This window comes from Aptenodytes forsteri, unplaced genomic scaffold (genome assembly GCF_000699145.1).
Source record: "Aptenodytes forsteri isolate BGI_AS27 unplaced genomic scaffold, ASM69914v1 Scaffold349, whole genome shotgun sequence".
Classification (NCBI taxonomy): domain Eukaryota; kingdom Metazoa; phylum Chordata; class Aves; order Sphenisciformes; family Spheniscidae; genus Aptenodytes; species Aptenodytes forsteri.
The window spans coordinates 4,387,177-4,414,311 of record NW_008794452.1 but is presented as its reverse complement, the minus strand read 5'-3'; the positions used below and the strand labels follow the sequence as shown (position 1 = coordinate 4,414,311).

Here is a 27,135-nt window from a genome sequence, read left to right as displayed (position 1 = left end):
AAGGAGGCTCTAAAAACAGCATGGAGGTCTTTAGGGTCCTTTCCTCTTCTGCTGCAACTCTTTGCAGCACAGGAGCAAAGAGAAACAAGCTGCAGGGTCAACTTCAAATGAGGCTGTCAGCTGTCTAAGGCAGAGGGCTGGTGCCTAGAGGCCTGCTCTGTCTGTCTGATTAAGGGTGGGAGTGCCTGCTTTCCCTGCAGCAGCCAGGCTGTTGCACTTGCGAAGTGCTATTTTATAGATTTGCCTAGAAAGGAAGCGGCCACACTCTGCCTTCCCTAATCTGACTCCTGCATCTCCCCCAAGACATTTGTGGTATCCTCCTGCCTGCCAACCTTCTAATTTTCTTTTAATCCATGCACGTGCATGACACTGCAAAATAATCCTCTTAAAAACATACTCTATAACAGGCAGGCCAGCAGAACAGTGGGACCTAGCAGGACGCAGGGCAGAAAGGCTTGAGAGAAGCTGTTTGCTTACCGGTTTGCCATCCAAGCCAATAGGGCCCTGAAATAAAAAAGGAGAAATGATGAGAAATGCTTTCACTGGGGTGTCTGTCCATCTGCCCCAGCAAGCACTATGTGTCGCAAGATTGCACAGGCCGGGGAAAGGATGCAGACGTGAGGTGACTCTCTCTGCCCTCCCACTGAGTCCTGGCAGGTCCCTGGCCCACTGGGTACCAGCCCAGCTTCCTGATTGCTTCTGCAGGGACCTGCTCACTGTCAGCCCATTTCAGCAGCAACACTGGACACAAGAAGGGAAGGGAAGGCAGGAGGGATTCATGGGCAATTCACAAAAAACCCTCAGCATTTCAAATTTTGCACTGTCTTGTAAACTAGTTGAAAATCAGCAGTTTTCTCGAGACTTTGATTTAAAAAGGCACCCACCTTTGGGGGAAGAGGAATTTTTGCAAATGATAAAATAATAAAAGTGTCCCAGGGAAGAGGTGACATACAGCTCGGCAGCATGCTGAAGGTACTATTTGATGAGAAACAGGCTCCGCAGAGCGCTGTCCCACCCGGCACTTTCTCATGAGCTGGGCTGATTTGTTTTCTGTTCCTCCGAAAGCCAAAGACCTCAAAGGCCTGGAGAGATCTGCTTCTCCTCAGCCCAGGGCCAGCTCGCAGCCCCCCTTTTCGCAAAGGGCAGAGCCACGGAGCCCAGTCAGACAGCTCGGAGGCTGCCAATTCCTCCCGTTTTCCAGGCGTGAGAGTCTCCCCCGCAGACCTGCTCTGGCACATCGCGTGTCCTGGAGCAGCAGCTGAGCTGCCTGGCGGAAGCAGGGATGCGGGGGGGGGAGGGTGTTTGTGTTTGCCTTAGGCTTCCTAGTCGTCCAGGATAAACGCATAAGAATAAATAGCAAGGAGGGATGAGGGAGGGGAGGGAGATGGGGAGGGGGGGGGAGGGTGTTTGTGTTTGCCTTAGGCTTCCTAGTCGTCCAGGATAAACGCATAAGAATAAATAGCAACTGTTTGAGTTCTCTAGCAGCCTCAATGCTTCAGAGAGTGTTGCCAGCAACTGTAGGACTGAAATGAAATTTGCTTTGTCCTCTTCTGGGCTTGTTTTCTGTTCCTTTGTCCATCTGTAACAGTGTTGGAGAAGAATCACCCCCTCGTGCTTTTTGTCCTTTCCCTTTGGCATGACCAGGGTGTTCAGCCTAGCATGGTCCCCCGCTGACCTGCATCACGCAGGGCCCTGTTTGGATCACAGGCGCTCACTGCTATTGCAGTATCACCTAAAGGCTCAATTAAGCTTGGAATTTCACCTACCTAGGGGTTATTTTCTTTGTTTGGGGGTATTTCTTAGGATGGTTTTCTTTTACTGAACAGATCTGGCTTCAGCTATGTTATTTTAACACTTGGGTTTTTTTAAATTAATTTCCTTTCAGAGTTGTGTGGTTTGTTTTTTTTCCCTAAGTATCATTTAAAAGAAAAAAAAAAGAGAGAAGAAAAACAAATGAAGAAAAAATTACTTTTTCCAGTGATACCAGATCAGGTCCTTGGTTTCAGACAGAAATGATGAGATACAGTGAGCACTAATGACATTTCCTAGTAATACTGCACACCCATACCTCATAAATTAGCAGTTACACTTACCGGGAATCCAGGAAAACCTCTTGTTCCAGGCTGTCCCTGGGAAGGATGAAACAGAGACAGCAGTTTAGAGGAACTGAAGTGGATTTTGACTGACCCTAAGTCCTCTCTACAGAGCCTTCCCTCCAGCCTCTGCCCATTTATCCTACGAGTCTCTGAAGAGTTACCCAAGACCCAATTCCCCTCCAAGGGGAAAGCATCTTGGGAAGGAGAGGAAATCTCTCATCCCCACTCCAATTTGTACAGGGCCAAGAAAACCCTGGAGCAGGTCCAGTTTGGACTGCAAGCAGTTTCCTTGGAAGTTTCTACATTAATTAAATGGGTGTCCCTAGCCCATACACTAGGCTTTTGGAGTATATTCCAGAGGCTGAGCTCATTTTATGGCAATTCTTGCTGCCATAAACTGGAGGCGTTTAATGCAGGGTGCTGCTCTGTGCAAGACAAACCTTGCAGGTCACTGGTGTCTAAATAGAGCCATCCCTCTTCTCCTCCTCCCCTAATCTCATGTCCCAGTGCATTCATTTTCCCCACAAATAATTCTGGAGAAGAGATGATTTTTTTTTTTCTTTTCTGTTCTTTTCCTCTGAGAGCTAGGAGAAAACGGAGAGTTAGGTGGTGTGATGAGAGGAACATGAGCACCAAGTCCTTTCCCCCGCCTCTTTCTGGCTAGCCAGCATTGGCTACCAGTTTGGGATCAGGTACAGCAAACACTGGCTTGGGATGTGTTTGGCAGCTTCTTCATCACCCACTTAAAAACACTGAAAAAAAGAAATTGTCACAGCTGTTAATTTTTCATAGTTCTTCAGTTTCTGGGACCTGCGACATCCCAGGTCACAGTTACCCTAGATTTGTGGGTATCCAGAAAAGATACCACTTTACTTAAGGATTTTTTAATCTCAATTTCCCAAAAAATGTGTGAGGCAAGTCAGGAAGCAATATGGACCAGACTTCAGCAGATCTGGAAGCGCACCCATGCAGATGGAAACAGCAGGATGAGGTAAATCCTGTACCATGCTCATCGAGTGACCGCTGCGGCATCTTGCCTTCCCTGAAAGCCGTGCTACGATGCCAAAAAGCCCAGGTTTCTCATGTATTCTCATGCTTTGTTTTGGGGAAGAAAACGTTTTCTTAGGCAATTTGAGATACCATGACCAGACTCTCTGAGTCCCACAAGGGTCTCCTAGGAAAGAGCTGGGTATAAACAAGGGTTCACTTCTGAAAAGAAATGCACGTGGGTGCATCTCTGCCTTAAGCAGAGCTATCCCATGTGGTGCCAAGGGAAGAGGGGGGGGTCTGAAAAGAAATGCACGTGGGTGCATCTCTGCCTTAAGCAGAGCTATCCCATGTGGTGCCAAGGGAAGGGAAGGGGAGGGAGGGGACAGGCACACTGGGCTGCAAGGCTGAGGTTTGCCACAGTGCAGCAATGCTAATCCCTTGGGAGAGAACTCAGAGCCACATTGGCAGGGAAAATCTTCACCTTCAGGTTACATCTCCTCCAGAGTCCCTCTACCTGCAGAGAGACACATTGAAGATTTGGCCCTTCAGAAATGGGGCCAGATAACCTCTTCACAGAGTTTGAGGGACGCCCTTGCCACAAAATGCCTTGCGTTGTGCTGAACAGTTGTGGTTTTATACACAATGCTAGCAGGACCTAATCCCATTTGCACTTTTTTTTTTAGTTCTGCAAAGTTGAACTTGGTCAGCTTTGCTTTGCAAGATACATATAAAACCACCTGGTCCTGTTGGCCAGTGACCAGGAGGGAAGATAGGCTATAAATTAAAGGGTCTGTCCACCACTGGTTTCTGAAAAGGCAAGAATCAAGAAGAACCTAGCCACAATTCATTAATTTTGGTTCCCTGCTGGACACCTCCCTGGACAAGAAGTGCTAAAAAAAGAATTAGGGAGAAAACCTGGAAATTGTGCAATTTGGCTTCCTCCGTAGACTACAGACTGCTGCCTCTTTCTCCTTGGAGGACAGCAGAGTGATTTGCATGGTATCAGGCCAAAAAACAGTTCAGCAGCGAGCAATTCCAAGAGGCTGTTTTTGTTGTGTGACTGTTTTTCCTTGTCTTCTTTTTAAAATGTTGATCGTATGAAGTATGTAATCCCAGGAGCTGCCAAATCATGAAGACCGTCTGTTTCTGCCACTATCGGTGCACTGTCCCTCTCTGGCCAGAAGTTAAGCAGCTCTGAGCTCTAGCGAAAACTTTAACCTCCGAACAAAAATCTGGAAGCTATTTGTCATCCCACATCTTTCCCAGTGGCCCCTTGGCCGGGGTTTCCGTGTTTGTCTTCAGTGTTCAGCCATCCTTTTGACCTATCACCAGCTCCCCGGGAAACTGGATCATCTTTACAGTAGGCTTTGGGGGTGGAAGTGTGGAGTTGTGCCAGTCCTGGCATCTCAGGGCTTTGACTGGCGTAGGCAAAAGTCCATTTTAAATATCATTTGCCATCTAAGTTTTCTGTTGCTTTGGAGATGCAACATGTTCTGCACTTTCCCGAACAGCAGCAAAGGCAATGAGGCAAAGCAGCAGTACCAAAGCAAACATTAAAAATTGTCCTGCAGACCAGGCATGTGTCCTTTCAGAAAACAGCGGTGCCTGTCTCTGTTTGCAGGACCTACAGTGATAGGGACTGACAGCTTTTCTCTCCAATTACTATAAACACACTATCCAGAAGGCTGAGAGCTACAGCTTGTGAGAAACAGCAAAAGCAATGGGGCATTTACCCTCCAAAATCCACTGCTTGTGGAGCAGGGTGGTCTTGCTCAGAGCTTGGCATTGAGAGACCTGCCAGCCCTTCCTCCTCGCCTGGCCACATGGCCAGGGACCATCTACTGGGTATAAAACACTTGGAGAGACCCATTTGTGTCCTGAGCTTCGGTTCTGTCGCTTCTCAAACTCCAGCGTGCCAGGCAGGTGGGCCTGGGAACCGGCAAAGCTGTTTCTTATTAGAAACACTTATCATGGGGCTTTTGGAAAGTTAATTGGAAAGCCAGATGTAGCCAAGTGTTCGCGCTGCCTAGGTCTCTCTCACTTGACCTCTGCTGTGAAACAAAAGTTGCCGGCGACCCGTCCTCTCTGCAAGTCAAGGACGGTGCTCTTCACAGGTTAATCAAAATCGGAAGTGCCCACTGAGAGAGAGAAGATTGAGTCTCCAGGTCTTTTTTCATGGAAATCTCCGGTGGAGGCTGTGCAGAGGTGGAGTGGGGAGGACTGGCTGCATCTGCACAAAAGCAGAGGCTTGATGGCTGAACCGCAGTACAAGAAACATTCAGCATTTAGGGCACGTAAATGCTCCAGTCCTTCATGTTGGTCTTTTTTTATGACTCTATCCTTGCAAAAAGCTTTGTCTGGCTGACTCGTTGCACCTTGCAGGGACACTTTTGCTGGAAGAGGGTGCAAAATCCTGCCTACACTTTCCTCGGCTCCCCAGCCAGCTAAGGGACTTTCCAGAGAGCGGTAACTGTGCTGTTGAAGAGTTTCCAAGATTTTGGGTACTTGACAAGGACCTCTGAACGACTTTGAACTACCCATCTTTGCAAGTTCCCCAGTCACCAGCTTAGCTCTGATCCTGCTCTTCTGCACAGTCAGGGGGTTTGTCCTCTGCTAATGAAACCAAAGGCTGAGATCAGCCAGGCAAAGGGTGTATTTTCTCCAAAAATGGTAGCAGCCCTGTTGCAAGAAGGAAATATGCTTCTTCCTTTTAAATACAGGAATATGGTTTCCTTGCAAGAGAAGGCTTCCTCATTTGTTATGGAGTATGAGCTGTAATTTCATTATATATAGTATATAATAGCAGTATAAAACCAAGCCTGGCTCAGCATGGGAACCACATTATACAGGGTTTTTGCTCTCTCCAGCTGATGCTGTGTCTTTCCACCCCTCTAAGTCTTTCCCTGTAACTTGCCCACATCCTGCATCGGTCAAAAATAGAGAGAGAAGCCACTTACGGGTGGACCGCGAGGCCCGATGATAGACATGCCCGCTTCTCCTGGAGCACCCTGCAGAGACACAAGGGAGAGGAAAAGGGGTAAGAAAAGGAGAGGAAAATACAAAGACAATTATATTCCCGTCAATACCGGGGTTAAATGAGGGTGCTCAAGGTGTGAGACCTTCAGGGCTTATGGGGCAGCTGCCGTTCTGGCCTCCCCTAGCTCTTGCCCCAGCACTTTGGGAGAAGAGATGTTGTTTGGAGCTAGTCAGACGTGCCAGAAAATGGAAGCTGCACAGCAAGGAAAACTATAAACACATAAAACACATTCTGGCAAAACAGAGGTTCTGCCCCATTACAAGTGTGAAAAATGGCCTGAAACCCTTGCTGTTTCCTTCCTGCGAGTCCAGGAGTACTGTGTCCTTGCACAAGAAAGAAAAGAAGGGATGTGCTGGGCTCCAGGGAAATGGGAGCTGCAGGCAGCTCACTGGCTGCCTCCAGAAATGCCTTGCTTGTGTGCTTCTCAAACTCAGTTGGGATGCGGATGAAAACAGCAAAGTCCTTGCTGGAAAAGAAAACAGCTGCCTCTCCAGCTCCTAGCCACCCACGACGTGCGATGGGCAGGACATGTCCCTGTCTTTGGAAAACATGGCATATTCCTGAGAGGCAGCTCCAGAAGTGCCCAGGGCTGGGGAGCCTTGGGATGGAGCATCCCATAAACCAAGCAGCCTGTGAGCAAGCAGAGCTCTCTGCAAAACAAAGCTGGGGCCTGCCAAGGACCTAGGACTCTCACGGAGGGCTTTGGGGAAGCATGGGCAATTAAGAGTGTTTTTTCCCTTGTTTGTTTGTATCTATCTGCTGTCCCTTCATGTTGAAAGCTTTGGCCAGAGAGAAATGCAGAGAAAAAGCAGGGTGGCTTCAGGCGGTGAAATCTTGGTCTGTTAGATAATGTTGGTTGGCTCCAATGAGCAAGCAGAAGTTTGAAAGCAAGGAAGGAGAACCTCTGTCTTACCTTGCCCTTCCTTGCTGTTTTTCTATCATCTCCTATGAATAGGAGCAAATGGGCCTGGTATGGCAGTGCCCTGCATGGATGATCCCCCTATCAGGTGAATATTAATTCCTTTCCTAGTTTTCTACACATTGTTATTCAGTTGTTCACACCCCTCAAACACCTCCATCCCGCTGTTCTTGTGGGTGGGAGGTGACTCACAGCTCTGGGGAAAATACACTAACGCTGAAGCGTCAAACACTTCAAAACATGGGGGCCAGCAGTAGGATGCTTTGCAAACCACCGCTTCTTTGGAGGGACAAAACACCAATTTGCTGCACGGCAAACAGTTTGGGAGATGGAGTCCCACAGACTTAAACCATACCATCAGTTTTCCTTAGGAGGAAGAGGTCCCACCATGTCAGAAATAGGAACGTGCCGTGCCAGTTTCTTCCTTGCTATGACTTGCACCGGGGATCAGGCTAACCTGGGAGGCAGAGGGGAGCTACAGGTTGATTAGGGCAAGTGGAGTTGCCAGTGGGGAAGAAACTCAATGGTTAAAACCCAGGAAGCCTTGAGGGGAGCCCTGTGTGTGCCCGCTGGCTCTTATGCTATTAGTGAATTGTCATAAACAAGAAACACAGCATCTTTGGAGGCTGAGTGGCCTGAAAGGAATTTGGGAGATAAACTCACACTGCCGGGGAAGGGAGAGGGCAGCCCGGGGGGGTGAAAGCCCAAAGCTGGCTGCAGTGGCCATGACTGTGACCAGGGAGCTTTGGCTGGCCCTAGAGGAGGACAGTTGGGGATGCTGTGGGCTGCAAGGAGCTGACTCACCTTCTCTCCGGGTTGCCCTTTTAGTCCCTGGGTCAGTGGCACCCGTCGCAGCCACATGCAAGAGGGTGCAGGGGGGAGAGAGAGAGAGACACAAACACAGGCATCAGCGGCAAGCGCACGCTCCCCCGCCCCAAAACCCTGGCTATGGGGCTGGGATGAGCAGGGTGGCCTCAGCTCCTGCCCCAGCCCTCTTCCCCATCCTCACCCTGAGATGCCCGAGTGAAGAGCAGCTCCAAAATACAGCGCTCAGCCAGGCAGGGGATGCCCCCGCCTTGTTCAGGGCAGCGTTATTTGGAAAGGGCAGCTGCCGGTGGCAGGCAGGGGTACGAGTTAGCGAGCCCATGGCCTCTGGCCTCAGCTCCTGCCCCATCCCCATCCTCACCCTGAGATGCCCGAGTGAAGAGCAGCTCCAAGCGCTCGCGCTCAGCCAGGCAGGGGATGCCCCCGCCTTGTTCAGGGCAGCGTTATTTGGAAAGGGCAGCTGCCGGTGGCAGGCAGGGGTACGAGTTAGCGAGCCCACGGTTAGCAAGCCCAGTCGGCGCACAAGGTGGCAGCAGGAGGCACCCAACCCGGGGCGGGGGGGGGGATGCTGAACCAGAGGCGGGGCTGAGCAATACGGCAGAGGGGATGGAAACACCCCGCCGGCATGTATACGGTTTACAGGGCTGGCCACCCTGCTGTGACCAGGAGATCCCCTCAGGTGTGGGGCTCAGGGAGGGTGGCTTTTCTCAGGCTGACACCCGCCAAGGGTCATCCTGAAAGCCCCCCCAAAATCTTGAGGGTTGGAAGAGGATGGGGAGGACAAGGCACATGCAAGAGGTTTCGACTTACCGGCCGCCCAGGGATCCCCATTGCACCTTTGTCTCCCTGGCAATTAAGGCAAAATCAGAGGCAATTGGAAACTGGCCAAAAGCAAGGTTATAAAATAGCACAAATGAGCTGTGCCACAGACGCAGCTTCACACTGCGGTGCAAGTGTCCAGGGATTTTGAGAGGAAGAGAAGAAGTTAGAGAGAAAGGAAAGTGTGATTGCATGTGCCCGAACCTGTCTTTAAGAACATGCATAAGCCACCAGTTTGCTTGTGCATATGACAAACCAGCACATCTCACAACAGAAATGACATACGGCGATTTAGGCAGCAAAAGAAGGGCAAGAGTATTCAGCCTAACAAAGTATAATCCCAATTTCCAACACTTCATAAAATCCGGGTCCTGGGAACCGGCTTCCTGCAATAGCCAACTGTCACATTTTTCTCTTTCTCTACCAAAGTCATCTGGGTGTTAGCTATTTATTTATAGAGTTATCACTTTAAAACAGGATTCTCTTAGACTTGAAAATACGGTCCTGTCCAGAAGCAAGAGAAAAATGTGGGAAAACAAGCTGACACAGGAAAAAGCACGTCTGGAAGAAGACATATGAGCAGCTGTGTTCAGTGTCCTCTACCCCTTTGAGATACTTCCCATTGCATTGTCAGGGTGTGAACGATCCTAACAGCGGTTTGGGGAACGACTTTGGGTCAGGCGACACTGAACAGAGCCTCATAAACACATGAACGCAAGACCAGTGGCAATTTTCTTCAACCACTTACCTACAAGGCAGTTTTGTGCCTCTTACAGTTAAATTTAACGATGCAATTTATAAAAAAAAACCAAAACAAAAAACAAAAAAAACCACCAACCCCCTCTGCATTCCTGGTCACCAAAACTGAAGGCTGTGCAGATTTGGAAGATAGCAGCTGATTGCTGAAAGGATCTTGATGATTATGGCTTCAGCGGTCATGTAGCTTTTGCTCTATATTTTGCAAAAATGACATGATAATAATCTCTCTGTTCTGTTTCCAGCAATGTTTGGGGTTTCTGTATGTAAAACAGAGTGTCCCTGCCTGTGGCTGCCTGCGTCTGTAGACACAAACCTGGTTTTCTGGTTTCTGCAGCTGGAAACACCAGCCCCATCGGTGCCATCTCTTTGTGCCTTCCCCCATGTTCAGTCCCAACATGTGTGAATGTAGTCTGAAATCTCTGGAAGGGAAATGCACTTAACTCTCTTTGTTTTGCCGGGTGTACACAGAGGCTCCTTTGGCCATGCATCCCAAACTCGGACATTATTGCCTGGGATCAAACCGTTACCTGGTGAAAGTTTAGCCGCTTCCCTCTGCAGAGCTGGAGGTCCATTTGGTATTGGGGGCACTCCTTCCATGCAGATCATGTTTTGATAAATTGAAAAGCAATATATGCTTTGCAAATGGATGAAATGCTAAACAGCTGCTTGATTTTAAATTTTGTAGATGATATATTATGGGAAACTGCTTTCTTCTAGGGTTTTAGACGGGTTCTCAGTCTAATATTGCCTCAGTCTAATATACTAATATTTGCCTATCTCTGTGTGCCAGCAGTGAGCAAAACTCCCTGTGTCAGCATCTTGCCCTGGGATTACTTTGTGGCTGCTGGAGAACATAATGCTGAGTTTTCCTGTGCTTTTAGTCCCTTAAATGCTGCTTTCCTCCAGAGCTGAGCTCAGGCTGATCTCCCTCATGGTTTGAGGTAAAAGTTTATTTTATTTCTCCTGGCTCTGCTGTGGCTGGTGCCCGAGCAGGAAGAGCCCAAGGTCGGGGCTGAGCTGTGTCTGGTCTCCAGTGAGTACCTGGTGTCGGAGCGGTACATGACGGCACCGTGTCTGGTATGTGACTGCGCAGCGTTACAGCCCTCCAAGCAATAATAGCGAAGGGGGAGCTCCCGGTAGGACAGCAAATAAATGCCAGATGTTTATAAGGAAAGGTTGTCTGTGACAGGGAGCCAGGAAAGAGCACTCACGGGTGGATGACACCATGTAGGTTGGTTACGAAGTCATGCGAAGCTGTCCACAGCTCCCACATCGGAGCTAGAGGAACATGAAAGGCAACAAGCAGCCTCTATCCTGAGCTGGGGGGAGAGCCAGCAGCACGGTTTGCATTTCGTTCATTAGGAAACTGCCTGTTATGGCTGTTGCAGTCTCCAGGTGAGCAGCAGCCCAGGGAGCAGGGAGCCATCGCCAGGAAAGCACGCAGCTGTAACCCCGAAACCTACGCTCCTTCCTCACTCATGACTATCCGTCTCAGATGCAGATACTGTTATTATAGACTTTTGCATTTGTCCCAGAGTGACTTAGGCCTTTTAAATCCTGCTGCAATTAGCAAGCCCCGTCAGCAAGAATACTGCACGCTGCGCCTCTTCAACCTCAAGCTGATAAAGGCATCTTCAAAAGTAGCGTGTTTCCCACATGCAGGAGGGTCCATAGGGATTATGTTACCTTTACGTTTGGTCCTACAAAGCTCCTGTGGTCCCTACTCTGTTATGAGCCATGTCCTGTTTGCAATATGCTATTCTTCCACATCAGGTTTGCTATGCAAGATCACTACCTTCTCCCAACTTACAAACCCTGGAGGCCTACTGATGAAAGTACTGCCAGACAGAGAGCACGAGGGAATGAAAAAGAAAGAATGAAGTATTTACCTGGAGCCCTGGTCTTCCTGTAGGGCCCTGAAACAAAATACACAGAAAAGATTAAAGTTAGCTTCAAACTCTGAAGGGAGGGCTTGATAAAGAGACAAAATCACATGTGAGGGTTTAGGAAAGAGAATGGTTAAAAATCTCTCCACAGCTCCTTGACCATCAGCTCTGATTGCTTCAGTTTCCTAATCTCCTGTTTGTGAAGTTTTCTCTCCTTTCGGCATGGCTCTACCCACAGCTCTCCGCACAGGCTCTGAAGGTATCTGCAAGTCCATGGAGAACGACCTAATTACAGGGCTCTGACTTTCTTCCTTAGTTTCCATCTGCTAAATATTATTTTTTCATGTATGGAATTGCTGCTGTTGCCACAGAAATGTTGCATGTTCAGAAATGGGAAAGAAAACGTTCGTGAGAGGATCTTTTCCTTCGGATGTGGTCCAGACAGCAAAAGAGTCCGGGAACCTCAGGACTATTGCACGATTTCATCATTTCCTTCCTTCCTTTGCCCCTTTTAGTCCCAATCTCACCAAATTTCTTACATGACTGCGGGTTGCCCTTGCCTTCACCAAAGCCTCGATTGACTTCAAGAATAACGGTGGGAGCATCTGTTGGGCAAGAGGAGAGCATGAAGGCCCCTTTTGCTGCTGGGGTGTTGCTCATCCATTTCTCTGGCTTTTCTCCTGCTCGTCCTAGACTACAAGCAGGGTTCAGTGCGTTTGTAATGAGTATTTCTGCCCATCCCCACACTCAAGCCGACACCAGCACTGGGGGCTAAGCCCTGCCGCCTGGCATGTTGCATTTTGCAAGCTGGGAAACAAACCCGGGAGAGAGATGTGGGGTCGTCAGCACTTTGGGGTCGCTATCCAGAATGATGTGTATGACAACCAGCCAGTTAGGAGCCCAGGTCTGTTGCTCATAAACTTGAGTTTCCATGCAGTTTTAATCACGAGAAATGTGAGGGGGGAAAATATTTCCTATGGCAACACGGAGGACTCTGACTCTTCAGCGGTGAACTTTTGCTCACAGTGACTGAGCCGGTCTTGCTCGCCAGCGGATCAGAAACCCCAGGGGTCCTGAATGAGACGAGGGTGCTGTTAGCCCAAGACAAATTCCACTTTGGCTAACGACACTTGGTCTGCCCGACTTCCTCTTGTTATTTCCATTGGCTGTAGCATTCCTCGCCGCCTGTCCTGAAAGTCTGTGTGTGGAGACAGGTTCAGGGGTCGCAATAAGCCAGGATACGGTAGCATATATTGTCAGCACTTCTCTGGTGGTCCCATCTGTTTCTGCCAGGCTTCAATCTTTCATTACAATATTAAGTTTCTAACCCTTATTGCAGCAGAGAAAGCCTGGAGTGTGCATCTTCCTCACCCTGCAAAGGTGCAGACTGCTCTCCGGGAGACGTCTGAGTTGACCTATTGATTTCTCTCTAATTTCTCACAGCAATAATAGAAATGCGAACACCACTACTAATTTTGTGCCCGCCCCATCCCTTTAGTGCCAACATATGCCTGCCCAAGGCGGAGTGGCAGGGACAGCCCTGGATGGACTCCACTTGCAGTGCCCTCCAGAGCAGTGCTTTCCTCCCAGTAACCCAAAGCTGACACCGAAATACATCCACTTCAGCGGCCAGTCCCGAAAGCCCCTGGGATAAGCTATCGCTGAAGGTTTGCGTGGATCAGGGCTTCCAGCTGTAAAATGCTTTCAGACCTTTTGGCCTGGAAGGTGCAACTTTTTGGAAGATTGTTGTCATTAAATTGGGCTGTGCTCGTATATCTGTGGGAGTTCAGTCTAGAGCATTTCGACTTGATGAAAGGGGAAAATAGGTTGTGCAGCAACTACTTCTCCTCAGAACGTCATCTGCAAACCGTTTAAGACATTTTTGCGCGAACAGACAAAAGATGACTACCGTATGTTTAACTTCTCATGTTCCTTCACAGAAACCCAGTATAGTTACTCTATTGTACATGAATATAAACCATTTCCTCTGGAAGGACCATGCTAGAGACAATATAGTGTTTCTTTATAATCCTGAAGGTGTCGATACATGGCCTCATTCCTTGCATTGCTGCGTTTGGTTCACTGTGGGTCTCTTAATAGCTGTAAGAAAACTTCTGCAATAACCTAGCTATTTTCCTGAAGCCTAAATCGTCTGTGCTGAGGTTTTGCATTAGCTAACATTTGAAAAAGAAGCTGTCAACACAATTTTTCCTCTGAAATTGATAGTTGTGCAGCTATACTTGAAGGCCCAACAGTTCAGCAAGCCCGGGTAAGTAGCAGGGAACAAGTCCCTACAGCTCAGCTCCCGCCATGTGTTTGCGATCTATCTTTCCCTTTTTCGCAAACACGTCTCGTTCAGCGTGTGGCATCCAATGCATGTGAAGCGCATACAGCCGATTCCCCCAGGGTATGTGGGGCCAACTGGTAACACACAGATATCTGCGCTGCTTGCGTTTGCCATGTCCCTGTCCCTGCGGTCCTTCTGTCTCACCCTCGGAAGCTGCGATGCAGCCGAGAGCAATCCCACCCCAATATGGGTTCTGAGCACCCCAAGTACTTGCTGTTTGGGAGATGACAGGGTGCCAGGACTGCAAAGGCGGCTACCGCACCAGACACTACAGACAGAAGACTTTGCTAGTTCATGCCCCGCAAACTCTGTGTCAACAGCTTCTAAAACCATAGAGGTTTGGTACTTACAGGTGGGCCTGAAAGAGAGAAGAAAAATAAAAAATAATTAATTTTTAATGCAATAAATCCAACAAGAAGGGCTAGATAAACGCATTGTACACATTACATCCTAATGCCACTCCCATTTGCTGATGCAATTCTACCACCTCCCTGCTAATTAGTTAAGGTATCCCCACAATTAGCAGCACTGCTTACAGTCACCACAAGTGTAGGGCAGCTTCAGAAAGCCCTGTGTTGGGAAGGCCATGTAAGTCAGGCTCTTAACACTGTTACACTCATTTTTGGTCCTTTGGCACACAGGGGTCCCCTCCCTGAGTCTGACACCGCTGAGCATGGGGGACTCATTAGTTATGTGACTCTCCCTCACATCCTGCCCACTCCTCGGGGTTGAGAAAGTTGAATGTGGGGAGGCAAGAGCACTTTTGCTGCTAAAATGCCTACACATTTGCCACCAGCATTGGTGATCTTGCAAACCCTCAAATCCTTTGGGTTTCTTTTATTTTGGAAAGCTTTTTGGAAGCTGCCGGTGTGCAGCACTGCATCTTCCTTGTACAAATCCGTTGTACAGTATATATTAGGGCTTAAACAGCACATTTCTTTCATCAGTTCCCAGAAAATTCCTCAAAATCCTGACAGATATTGTGTGTGTGTAAAGAAACCCCTGGACTCGCTATTTTGTGGTTTCCTCTCTGTGGGAGAAGCGAGACACACCGTACAACTGTCAGGGGTTTCTACATTTTCCATACTTTATAGACAAGCTGTTTTCTTTTTTTTTGTCTCTTTACATAAAGTGCCAAGAAGTAAGACTAAGCAGTATAACAGGTGAGCTGACAGATAACAGGCAGCAACCTCTTCTTTGCACGGGAGGCAGATGTCACAGTGAGCACCTGCAGAATACGTCGTCATCCTGAAAATGCCGCTGGCTGAAAGTCCATAAAAGAAACTGGAGACTTTGGATGAACAAACATTTTCCACCCTGGAAATCTCTCACTTAGCGTGACTCCTTCATACGGGGAACTACGGCAAATGGTTTGGCTATCAAGCTTTGGTGACCTAAAATTGCACTGTTAAATGCCACTCTTAGACTTTTGCTCAGCTTTCATCATGGTTGATCAAAAGGAGGTTATCTCTACAGGCTACCTTTTGGTTAAAATAAAAAAAATAATAAACTTTAGCACCTTCATGGTGACCGACAGTGCTAAGGTCAACATTCACAGCCAGAAGGCGCAACAACTCAAAACAACTCGACCCAAATTTAGGACAGGAGCTCAGGGGGGACCCAGATTTGGTTGGTCTGGCAACTGCCTGTCACTGGTGTTGGTGCTGAGGTTGCTATCCTACCTGGCATGCCAAGTCTAAACAACAAAAGGGTTTCTGATCAGAGAGTTCATTTTTGAGGGCAAGGTCAGACTCAAATCCAGGAATCCTAGTTTATGCCAGACTGAGAGGAAAAAAAAAAAAGTTTTCTGAGTCTGGCGTGGACGAAAATAAAGTTCTGTGAGAGATCTGTTTTGGAGAGATTTTGTTTCAGAGTAAGCACCCTGTCACAAGGTCAATGCTTATAGCTTGCCAATACACGGACTTTATTTCCATTAGCAACACTACAGACCCTTAATAACCCGCCTACCCGTCTGCGTGGGTTTGGGGCACTCGTTGATTGCATGAACCAAACCATTTAGCTAACGTTGAAAGAAAAATTTAAAGGCAAGCAAACCCTGAGCCATCCCTGCCCTTCCAGACCAAACGCGACCAGACAGCAGCACAGCCTGTAATGGTATTGCAATACTGCTGAGAGAAAACATAAGCTTTTGTTTGCTCCAGAAGCTACATCCGCAGAGCAGAGTAAATCAGCGATGCCGGCAGCTCTGGGCCCATCAGGCCACGCACCCCACACAGATCAAAGGCAGGAGGCATATTGGAAGCCTATCTTTGTTATATGCCCTCTATAAAATTAATGGTTATGTGAAGGGGGTGCTGCACAGTCTTGTGTAAACACACATCAGTGAGCTGCGGGGACACAGCCTTGGCTGCAATAAGTCAATCGGTAGAGACCATCCAGGGACTGGGCTTCAAATGCTGGGACCATCCACGTGACCCAGGAGGAAGCAAAGCCCTTGGATATAGTAACTTCTGAAAGCAACATCGTCTTGCATAGGCTGGAGGAGGAGCAGGGAAGATGTCCCAAGGACAGTGGGGAGGGAGGAGGCACTGCTGGGTAAGCTGTTGCAAAGCACCGGGGATTTTACAAAGTGAAATAATGCTTCAGCAAAGTGGATTTGTCATGTTCTGTCACGGTGATTAACGAGAAGGCTGAGCAGAGCTTCTAAAGAGGCTCAGTCTTTAATATAACAAGAAGTAATTTAATGCACATTAGAGGAAAAAGCGGGCAAAGGAGGGAGGGGATCCTCACGCCTGCGCTCTCAACCGCTCTAACCACTGGTGACCGAGCTGAGACAGCCTCTCCTGGGCAGCGCCAGCCGTGCTGCGCGCAGTGCACCAGGCTTGCCCGTGGCTGGGGTCTGGCAGAGCTGCCCTGGCCTGGTCAGGGATGCTGGCAACCCTGCAAGCCAAGAGAGCAAGCCTACAAGTCGACCAGGCTGCACAGAACCCTTCATGAAAGCAACGTGAACTGCAACAGAGTCACCGCAACACCACTGCATGTTGTCCCCCATGCTTGCTGGCTGCTGCAGTCCCAGCCAGTTTGGGGCAGTTGTCTAGAAAGAGGCCTGATTGCCACCAGGTGGGCCAGGTCTCGATGGTGGTGAACTCCAAAGAGCTCCGGCCACAAATGCAAATCACACCTATGGGGGTTCCTCCTCTCCCATGTTTACAGCAGGTGAGACAGAGGCAGTGCTGCTTAGGAGATTAGCTAGATCCCCTTTCCATAAACAGCCAGCAGAGAAGGGACAACGAGTCAACAGAGCAGGGATCAAAGCTACCGTGAACATTTCCAAGCCCATTTCATAGCTAAGCCCAGCCAGCAGACAGACCCAGAGCTTCCAGATCACCAAATTCCTCAGCCTTGCGCAGAACAGCGAGCCCATATTTGTAATTAGCACCTCCAGATGCTGTGTGTTTTGAACGTGACCTTGCCAGGACCAGAGCAATGCTGGTGCTGGTGTACAGGCTGCAGCATGACCATCCGCCCACAACGGGCAGCTCAGGAAGCATCCCTCCGTGCCGGTGTCTTGCTGAAAGGCACTGGAGGACTGTAAGCGACTGAGATCGCTGTTTATCCAGCTGCGGGGCTTGTTGAGCAGCAGGGGAGGAGGAGGGGACAGAGCAAACATGTCGGGAGTGGCCGAGTAGGAGGAAGCAGCGGCCTCCTGCAAAGAGGAGACCTCCAGAGCACCTTTGAAAATGAACATTGAGAAAACAAAGAATTCTTGTGGGGGTACCCAGGGTCCCTCCAAACATATGGCCTCTGGAAATTAGCACCATCTGCACTGTCCCTTCTCAGCTGCTCTGGCTTTTATGCAGATAGAAACTTTCCTTAAAGAAGCTCTGCCTTTCCTGTAGCCCAAGTGCAAATGAGCGCAGCCATGGTCTGCAGATCCACCTTATTGCACATATAGAGGGGGCACACTTGTGAAGAACAGCAGGGCCATGCCACAGAGCCCTCTGCTCACTTGTCCTTCCCCATGGCCCGTTCAACCAGTGACTATCTAAAACAGAACTGCAATGACCCCTTTTCCCTCACCCACACAAAGAGAGAAAAAGCCACCCTCCACGCTGTAGCTTCTTCGGGCTCAGAAGAGGGGATGCTTAGCTTTGTAAGTGGGTCATGTTTATGCTAATCTGGAAAGTCCCATGTCCCAGAATATCAGATCTTAAAAGCTGGACAGTATGGGGGTTCCTCCTCTCCCATGTTTACAGCAGGTGAGACAGAGGCAGTGCTGCTTAGGAGATTAGCTAGATCCCCTTTCCATAAACAGCCAGCAGAGAAGGGACAACGAGTCAACAGAGCAGGGATCAAAGCTACCGTGAACATTTCCAAGCCCATTTCATAGCTAAGCCCAGCCAGCAGACAGACCCAGAGCTTCCAGATCACCAAATTCCTCAGCCTTGCGCAGAACAGCGAGCCCATATTTGTAATTAGCACCTCCAGATGCTGTGTGTTTTGAACGTGACCTTGCCAGGACCAGAGCAATGCTGGTGCTGGTGTACAGGCTGCAGCATGACCATCCGCCCACAACGGGCAGCTCAGGAAGCATCCCTCCGTGCCGGTGTCTTGCTGAAAGGCACTGGAGGACTGTAAGCGACTGAGATCGCTGTTTATCCAGCTGCGGGGCTTGTTGAGCAGCAGGGGAGGAGGAGGGGACAGAGCAAACATGTCGGGAGTGGCCGAGTAGGAGGAAGCAGCGGCCTCCTGCAAAGAGGAGACCTCCAGAGCACCTTTGAAAATGAACATTGAGAAAACAAAGAATTCTTGTGGGGGTACCCAGGGTCCCTCCAAACATATGGCCTCTGGAAATTAGCACCATCTGCACTGTCCCTTCTCAGCTGCTCTGGCTTTTATGCAGATAGAAACTTTCCTTAAAGAAGCTCTGCCTTTCCTGTAGCCCAAGTGAGCAAATGAGCAGCCATGGTCTGCAGACAGGATGAGTCCACCTTATTGCACATATAGAGGGGGCACACTTGTGAAGAACAGCAGGGCCATGCCACAGAGCCCTCTGCTCACTTGTCCTTCCCCATGGCCCGTTCAACCAGTGACTATCTAAAACAGAACTGCAATGACCCCTTTTCCCTCACCCACACAAAGAGAGAAAAAGCCACCCTCCACGCTGTAGCTTCTTCGGGCTCAGAAGAGGGGATGCTTAGCTTTGTAAGTGGGTCATGTTTATGCTAATCTGGAAAGTCCCATGTCCCAGAATATCAGATCTTAAAAGCTGGACAGTATTAGAGTGGGTCAGTGTGGTGTGAGACCTTCTGCTGATGGCAGAGATATCCTCCACCTTTGGAGACAGCAATGCTCTCTGGACTGATAGGATCATTGAAACAATCCCATCCGTTTAAGGGCATTTCCTGACATCTGGAAAAGTGTCCGTTCTTAAAAGGCTCTCAAATGCTGTTGCTTAATTTTTTTTTCTCTAACTTCTTGGATTCAGGCAGTCCAGTGTCTGCAATGTGGGTGTCTTCCAGCCTGCTCCAAAAGCTCACATACGAGGGATTTGTTTTCTGCTCTATAGCATACACAAGATGAGGAGGACAGAGAGGGAACATAAAGACGTTATTGTTGCTTCCTTGGGTCATCCTCACTACACACTCCGGCAGAAGGGGAGATGTAAACATGTAATCCATCCCTGTGAGGAAATCCAGCCATTTCACAGACCCAGAAGGCAGCCTTAGCGAGTTAGAGAGATACAGTTACTTCCTGACATTCAGGACTATGTTAATTGATAACAAGATAGCTGTGGCCAGGCAATTAGTTATGAAATGCTGATTAAAATGTCAGCAGCCCAAGCACGACCTTACCCAGGGTGGCAGGGATCCCCTTGTTTGCAGCCCCACGGGCGTTCCGCACAGCATGACCCTGTTTCAGAGCAGGCAGACCCCAGTTGGGTGCATGGAGTCCAGATGGTGGGTTTGGCCTTTTTTAAAGACTGGCTGTGCTGCAGTTTTCACACAACAGATCCAGGGTACCCATAGTCTTTTAGAGACATCTTCCCTAGCTCCATCAGGGGACAAATAATACGAGGGGAGGTGGAGGGAGCATTAACTCAGAGAGCTGCAAATGAAAAGGCAAAAATGCCATGTGCCTTGCCATAATTCAATATTATTAGCTGTAGGGGAAACTAAAGACAACAGAAATCTTCAAAATAATAAGAAAAATTTTAAACAACAGTGATTACCCAAAGCACACCCTTCAGAAATTTTCCTTCAGGTATTGTCAGCAATAGCAGACAACCTGAGTGTATAACTCCCTCCAGAGAGCACGAGTCCCTTGCAAAGGCCAGGCCCCTCCGTCCCCAAAACATCCCCCTCTCAGCTACACCGTTGTAGAGTGGCAAGAGTTTCTTCAAAGGATTGCAGAAATGTTGGACAGCAAAAAGGCTATCAGGATTTCACTGCCAAAAAATGTGACCAATGCTAAGCTGAGGCACCAGGTTATGCCAGTCACTCAAGCTTGCCTCTGAAATCAAACCCATGACATCACCGAGACTCGGCAGTTAATATCAGCAGCTGTTAAGGATAAAAGTCACTGCTCAGGCACTCTGAGCATCCCAGCGCACCACCACTACCACCAGCCCCTGCCAAGGAGAAGACCTCAAGCACAGCACCAAGAGGAGAAGTCCATGGGAAGCCATGCCCAAAGCGAACAATGAGGTGGAGCCTCACAGAAAAATTAACACAATTAAGCAGCAGTCTCAAAAATAAAAGAGACGGTCTGATAGTGGAGTTAAGCCACAGGCTCTAACTGCATCTCCAAGCATCCGCTTGTTTCAGGAAACATCTATAAGGACAACAGGAGCCAGTTGACCTCCAGAGCCAGAAGAATCTGATGCGGAAAATCTGGGCTGTTGGCATAACCACAGCGAGCCCGTTAGGCAGATTAAAGTGCTCAAAGATGAGGGTTCAACAATAGACAAACAGAAATATTCTGACAAACATTTGGGAGAGCCCCTTGTGAAAACAAAGGGCAGGAAAGGGCCAAGAGCAGATGGCCCACAAGGTGCTGGCTGCACCCGGGACAAACACAGCACCTCCAGCACTGCTTGGGGAGAGAAAGTGGGATGGCCTACACAGGGCAGAACAATGCTCATTTTGGGCAGGCATCCATGGGTCAGCAAACTCTTTCCAAGCAGCAAACAATCGTATTTGTCCCTGCCACGCTGAAGCACTTAGCACCACAGAAAGCAGAGAAAACAGGGCTGGGAAGGGCCCCCGGAGTCAGATGGCCCGGTGTGTTTTTACGCTTTGGATCTGGAAGCCCCCTCGGGGTTTTCCAGTAGCGGTGCAGACCCCTGGATGGTAAATTGAAACCGGATGGTGGCAGGCTCACTCCGCTCCACCACCTTCTGCCAAAGAGCCAGCATGCCCCCTGGCCCACACAAACCACCAGCCGAAAACCACTGCTCTTGACTATACCCTTTCTCTTCCCCTTCTGCCTCCCTTGAGCAAACCAAACAGAGATTAAAGGATTCCTGGGGAATGAGAGGGACACAAAATCGAGCAGGGAACATCTTCAAAGCAACCAAAGGGAAAAAAAAGTCTCTACCTAGCTCATTTGGGCAAATATTTCTCTAACCTGTTGCTGTCCTCCGGGATGGAGACACTGCATTCTTCCCTAGTGATCCGGTCCAGGCAATACCCATGCCCTGACTCATAAGGCCATATTTATTATCTGTCTTAGAGACTACCCAAAATTTCCAGACTTGTTGTTTAAGTCAATCAATGACCTCTGATGCACAGCAAACTCAAAGAACAGCTTTTTTTATTTCTCTCCTTTTTGCGGTTACCTTTTATGTGTTTGAAGTCTGCTGTCCTGTTCCCCACAGTCTTCTCTTGACTTTAGACTAAACAAAACCTAATTCTTCCAGTCTCTCCACAGAGGCTGCATTTTCTGGACCTCTGGTCATTCTCATTGCTCCCCCGCAGCGGCCCATTTGTGTCTTGAAGTGTAGTTGTCAAATAGCAACCTGCTCTCCAGCTAGCTGCATGAATCAACAGCAGACAACTTGGTGAAGGCAGAAGACATGGTGTCTATTTACCTTATCCACAGGGTCTTAATCACAGAGGAAAACCGAGTTCCTCCCTGTCACCACCTCTGCCTTGCCCTTATCTTCTGAAATGTCACTTGTCCTCCATGAGCCCTCAAAGGCTCAGAGATTTCTTGCAGCATTACTCTAAGAAGCTGGTGTCCTCGCTGTCTGGTGTGACCAGCTCTCATGCTCCAGTGAGGAAGAAGGTCTCCTTCTCACTCACAGTGAACTTCTTCAGCATTTTCCTGGTGTTTTTGATAATCTCACCTCACCCTAGGCTTTCAGATTTTCATCTTGCATACCCATTCATTTTAAATCCTTCCAGCTTTACTTTTCTTCTGTCTTGAATTTCAGCTCACTGAGTAGTTTATGATTTTCTTTAGTTGATCCCATCCTGTAACTCCTTTGCACTGGGACGGTTTCAGCTCATGCCTTTAACAGACTTTCCCTACCAGATTGCCGAGTCTCCTCAACTTCTTCCCCAGCTCTTGCTCTCCAGGGGCACTACCCCACTAACTCTCCAGCTCCTTCTGTGTTTTTGAAGTCCACCTCAAACACCTGGACATTTCCACAAGCACTTCACAACTCTTAGTCTGAAGACACACATGCCAATGCAATAAACTACCACTCCAATAAAAACCTACTCTTGGCAGAGTAGGTGTTTGATAGTCTCTCTGCAGCTCCCACCCTACATCCTCTAACACATCCTACTCCATGCCAGGAATATGGAAGGTGGTGTCTGAAAGCTCTGGAGATCCAAACTGGTTTGAAAACTGCAGCTGATTATTCAGGAGAAGTCTGACATTCCTCCATCGAGGAGCTGACCGGTTCTTCAGCACTCAGTTAGGCCCTGCACATGTCCTATTCCTCAAGAGAGCTGCAGAATTAGGAAGGAACCACAGGGAAAAACTGGCCAAAGTAAATCATGGCTGGGTAAAGCAAAAACCAAAATCCACAGTACTTTTACTTCCTGCTGAAAATTACAACCTCTCTCATAATGTGTTTGTCTGGGAAAAGTAGAAAGTTGGGACTTACTATAGCTAATAATTATTTAAATAAATTCTCTGATCATGCACTTAAAATGCAAATTATACATTTTACTCACTTGTCAAATTGCATAGATTCATTTTCTTCCTATATCATTTTTGCACTTAGCTGCTGATGTTAATATCTAGTGCACTGTTACTTCCCCCTGCCCCATTTCTTGTTATTCTTCCCTCTTTTCCATCTGCTAACTCTTTTCTTCTTCCTTCCTCCTTCCAAAATACTTTGCAACTTTTATAACAGCGAATTCTGTCACCTACCCGGGGAGGAACAAGAGACCATTGTGTTCAATTTATCTTTTAATAGACTCCTTCCTCAAATACCTCACGGGCTGCCAGTACTGTCTTCCAGACCCTGTCTCACACCCTTTTGAGTTATGAAAATGTTTGGGAGGGTCTTTCCTTTAACCGAGACATTTTTCCACCCGAGATGATTGATAGCTCCCAGTTACCACTAATTACCCTATCAGCAGTTGGACATAAGCCTAGCCACAGCGCTCTTCCTCCAGAGGCCGGCAATGCATCCCTGTCACTCGTTAACCTCTTCTTCAAGGACGGAACAAACTGACTAATTAGAGACACCATAAATTCTTCCTTCAGGCTCTTTCCTGATGCACTGCCTTGTTTCCAAACAGAGCATGTGGAGGAGAGTGAGGCTGATGCTAGTCCTTTCAAAAGGAAAAATGTGATGGGGTTTCTGAGCCCAAGTAGGTTTGCTCAGCATGTTTTATTGCACAAGAAGAGGAGAGTACTCATTCATTCATCCAAACCTAGCTGATGCTTTCTTAGCATGTCTCAAACTCTGAGAGGTTTGCTTAGCTTGGCTACCCCCGTGCAGGACTCTGCCCAGTAGGAGCCAGGCTGGGGCAGCATGCACATATGGAGACAACCCGCATTGGCTAACAGGGATAAAAGGATTCATGGCTTTCCTTGCCTAGAATGAACTGAGCATGCAGATCCCTTCCCTGTCGCCTCTGGTGCCCAGACCAGATGCTCTGCACAGCACACACTATAGAGAGAGCCATCGGACTGGAAGGCAAAAAAATAACCCCAACCAACTGCTGCCTCCCTGTTGAGCATGGTCTGGAAAGCACCTGTATTCTCTCATCTTCTCACTGTGGCAAATTTGACTCAATGAATAAGTTTACTAAACTCTGTCAGGACCTCCGTCTTGTTTGAGATGGAAAGATTTTTCTTATTTAGGCACACAGGTCATTATTTTTTAAGGTAGTGAGAGATCCCATGATAATCTCAAGAAGAAAAGAGAGCGCAATGAAGATGGAAAAGAGATATTTTCCCCTACCTCCGGAGCAGAGGAAAAATAACTTGGAGGAAAACAAACCAAGTTTAGAAAATAGTTACTCTGAAGCTCTTCCTCCCAGCCAAAAGGAAAGGCCTGACAAGGGGAAAAGGGCATTATATTTAGAGAGAAACTTCTCCAAAGTACATGGGGTAGGTGGCGAACTTGCACTGCAGGGACGCACGCCTGGCAAAAAATTGTTGGGGCTGCTCAGTCACTGCTAAAGACCCCCAAGTCCTACCAAAACAGCAAGCCCTCACTGTTCTAGGAAAAAAAGAGCAAAGAAGAGGAATGACGGCTGAGGTCTGCAGCAGTTTGCTGCATGGGAAAGGCACATGGAAAAACCCATGTGGAGAAGGAGGCAATGGCTGAATGCATGCCAAACCACGCGGGGCTGGGAACAGTGCATGCCCTGCACCAGCCCTCAATCCAAGAGTCACAGGTTTGTAGCTTCCCTTCCTAAAGGAGCCGAGAGCCACTTCCCATCACTGTCCCAAGAAAGTCCAGGACCCCTGCCCATTAAGAGTCAGGTTAATGCAATAGCAGAGCATAGGGATCTATCCAGGATGGCTTTGAAATTCAGGGAGAGAAATATTCACAACCACACCCGATAACCCCCATCACCTCCTGTTTCCCCAGAAAAAAAAAGAATTTGCTGTAAGCATACAGGTCATCCATAAGCAAGAGATCACCACACACATGAATTGGGGGTAAACTAAGAAACACGAGGCTACACCTTTCAAAAAACCACACTTCTTTCCCTCTCTCCTTTCCTTCAGTTTTTAAGCCCACGTTAAACCACATTGCACAGGGGATGCTAACAGCCTCACAATACCACAGCTTCTCCCCGGGTTTTGGACAGGTTGGGGCCGGGTACATCACTCCCTGGTGAGCAGAGGGCTGAGACATGGCTCCCTTGCTGTGGTCAGGGCTGTACCACAGACCCACAAGCTCTGTGGGGTGCTTTTTGGGTTTCAATCCCTCTTTCATTTGTGTTGCACTTGTATATAGTAGGGTTTAAGGGAGAGTTAATCTGTAGACAATGGCTGCTGTTTTGGAAGACATAACCACTCCCTCTTTGCTGCCAAAATCCCTCTAATAAGGAGCTAATATTTAAAAACTAAATAAAAAAGGAAAAAAAAAATCCCAGCCCATTGTGTGCTGCAGCTCTGTTAGGGACGAGGCCAACGCACAACTCCCAGCAGCTGCCGTCGCCTCCAGCAATGTCTCCTCCCTCGGATGGCAGTGGCTGACAATAGAGGAGGAGGATAAGCAAAAATCAGCCACTGGGATCCAGCCACATCCACCCAGCACTACGTCCTGGTACCAGGTTCGGCCTCAGGAAGACCCCTTCCCAAAGGCAAAGCACAGCCCATGGTCCCGCTGTCCTCTACCTGCTGCTGGTTGAGCTGCACGGCAAGGGGAGCCTGGTGTGGATGGGATCGCTGGGTGGTCCCCAGCATAGTGCACACGCCGCCCGGAGCAATACCAAATCATAATAAACAAGTCCCTCACACAAAGCTCTGTCAGTTCAGATTCCAGTTCAGCTGATATAATCTTCATCTTCTCTTTGAAAGAAAGGAAAAAAAAGAAAAGCAAAAAGAAAAATACAGACATCCTAAGGGAGAGCAGTGAGGCAAGCAATGGATTGATACTGCCCGTGTGTGTCTCAGCCCCCCCGGCGTGGGGAAAATGTGCTGTTAATCAGCCGCCCCCCTGGGGAATACACTGATTTAATTACCTCCTGCTCGCACAGTCCGGCTGCGATGCTGCTCGCCCAAGACATCGCATGAAGAAGAAACAGACACCGAGCCTCAGCAGCCAGGTTGGAACGGGATGGGCGAGCAGAGCAGGGATTGCCCTGGCCCTGGTTTGGCGAATTGGTCCGGGGAGGCTGTGCGAGCGGGCTGCCTCCCAAACCGTATGTGCAAGACGTAGATAGCATCAAAGGGCACATCACCGCCTCACCAGAGCCACAGGCACTGCAGAGGGGATGGATGCATTGAGGAGTCGCCTTTCCCCTATCTGAAACACAACCTTTGCAAAGACAAGCAAGACACAGCAAGACAATGGGCAACAAGGGTGTTTCCAGATAGGAAAGGGGAGAAATAGCCAGATGAAATGAAGGGGAGATGCCCAGTTAGCAGGCGTCATGCCATAGCCCCCTCCCCTCACCGGCTGCATGGCACAGACCCCACACGTGAGCATGTCTCTCCAACCCTCCAATTGTCATGCCACTGGCATTTTGCAACATTAATCTGGGATGCATTGGAGCGATGCTCCAATATTTTCCAGGGCTTATGTTTCACAACGCTTATGAATGTGAAAGAGGCAGTGCACAGAGGGGCAGAGACCTGGTCCAGCTCCTGGAAGGGGAGAGCTGCGTCAAGTGCATCCACCTTCAAAGCGACTCACTGGACAGTCACTTTGAAGCAGCTTCAACACAAGAGGTGGGTTTCTGCTCTCCCACTGGGGGGACAGCCAGGATGTTTAATAATTAATGGCTGTACGCTTGCCTGCAAAGGCTGGTGCGAAAAGCGTCGCTGCGTCTTTAACGGCTGCCAGCGATGGGAAACTCATTGGAGTGTGTGTTCGGAGGGGAAGAAGGTTAAGATGATTAACTGGTGCTAACAAGTTTAGGATGTGGAATAAGTATTTTCTTGGACGTTGCGCGGGGGCCGGGACGGGCGGTATGTGTTTAACAGATGAGGTTTCTGCCTCCCAAAGCCCGCCCAGCCCCACATGATGCAACCTCTCCCTTTAAAACGCTGCCTCTCCCTCTACCATCAGCCGTACCTGTGGCCCCAGCCTGGCACGGGGGCTGAAAGGCGATCCTGGGGAAGGAAAGCCGGCCCTCCGCTCTTCCTGTTGATCTGCGCCCTGGGACACCCTTTGGGCACCAGCAGATCAGCCTGGCCCTTGGTCCCCACCAGCCGGGGCGAAGGCGTGGGCGGATGCCCGGAAGAGCCAAGAGGGAATCAGGTATCACCACACCGAAACCTGACGCTCCAGAGAGGAGGGCTCCTCCTGGGCCTCTGCAGCCCCACTGCAAAACCCCACTCTCTGCCCC

At 48.9% G+C, this 27,135-nt stretch overlaps 1 protein-coding gene across 1 annotated transcript in view; it reads right to left on the bottom strand.

Annotated features, from left to right (window-relative positions):
* Window positions 1–27,135, bottom strand: part of COL13A1 (collagen type XIII alpha 1 chain) — a 99,107-nt gene that overhangs the window by 56,264 nt on the left and 15,708 nt on the right. The window contains exons 3-8 of the mRNA XM_019474922.1: window positions 14,029–14,036; window positions 8,678–8,713; window positions 7,847–7,873; window positions 6,044–6,094; window positions 2,094–2,129; window positions 478–504 (exon numbers count right to left, since the gene is read on the bottom strand). Coding sequence (XP_019330467.1) covers window positions 478–504; window positions 2,094–2,129; window positions 6,044–6,094; window positions 7,847–7,873; window positions 8,678–8,713; window positions 14,029–14,036 — 185 coding nt within the window. The remainder of the gene's footprint in view (window positions 1–477; window positions 505–2,093; window positions 2,130–6,043; window positions 6,095–7,846; window positions 7,874–8,677; window positions 8,714–14,028; window positions 14,037–27,135) is intronic.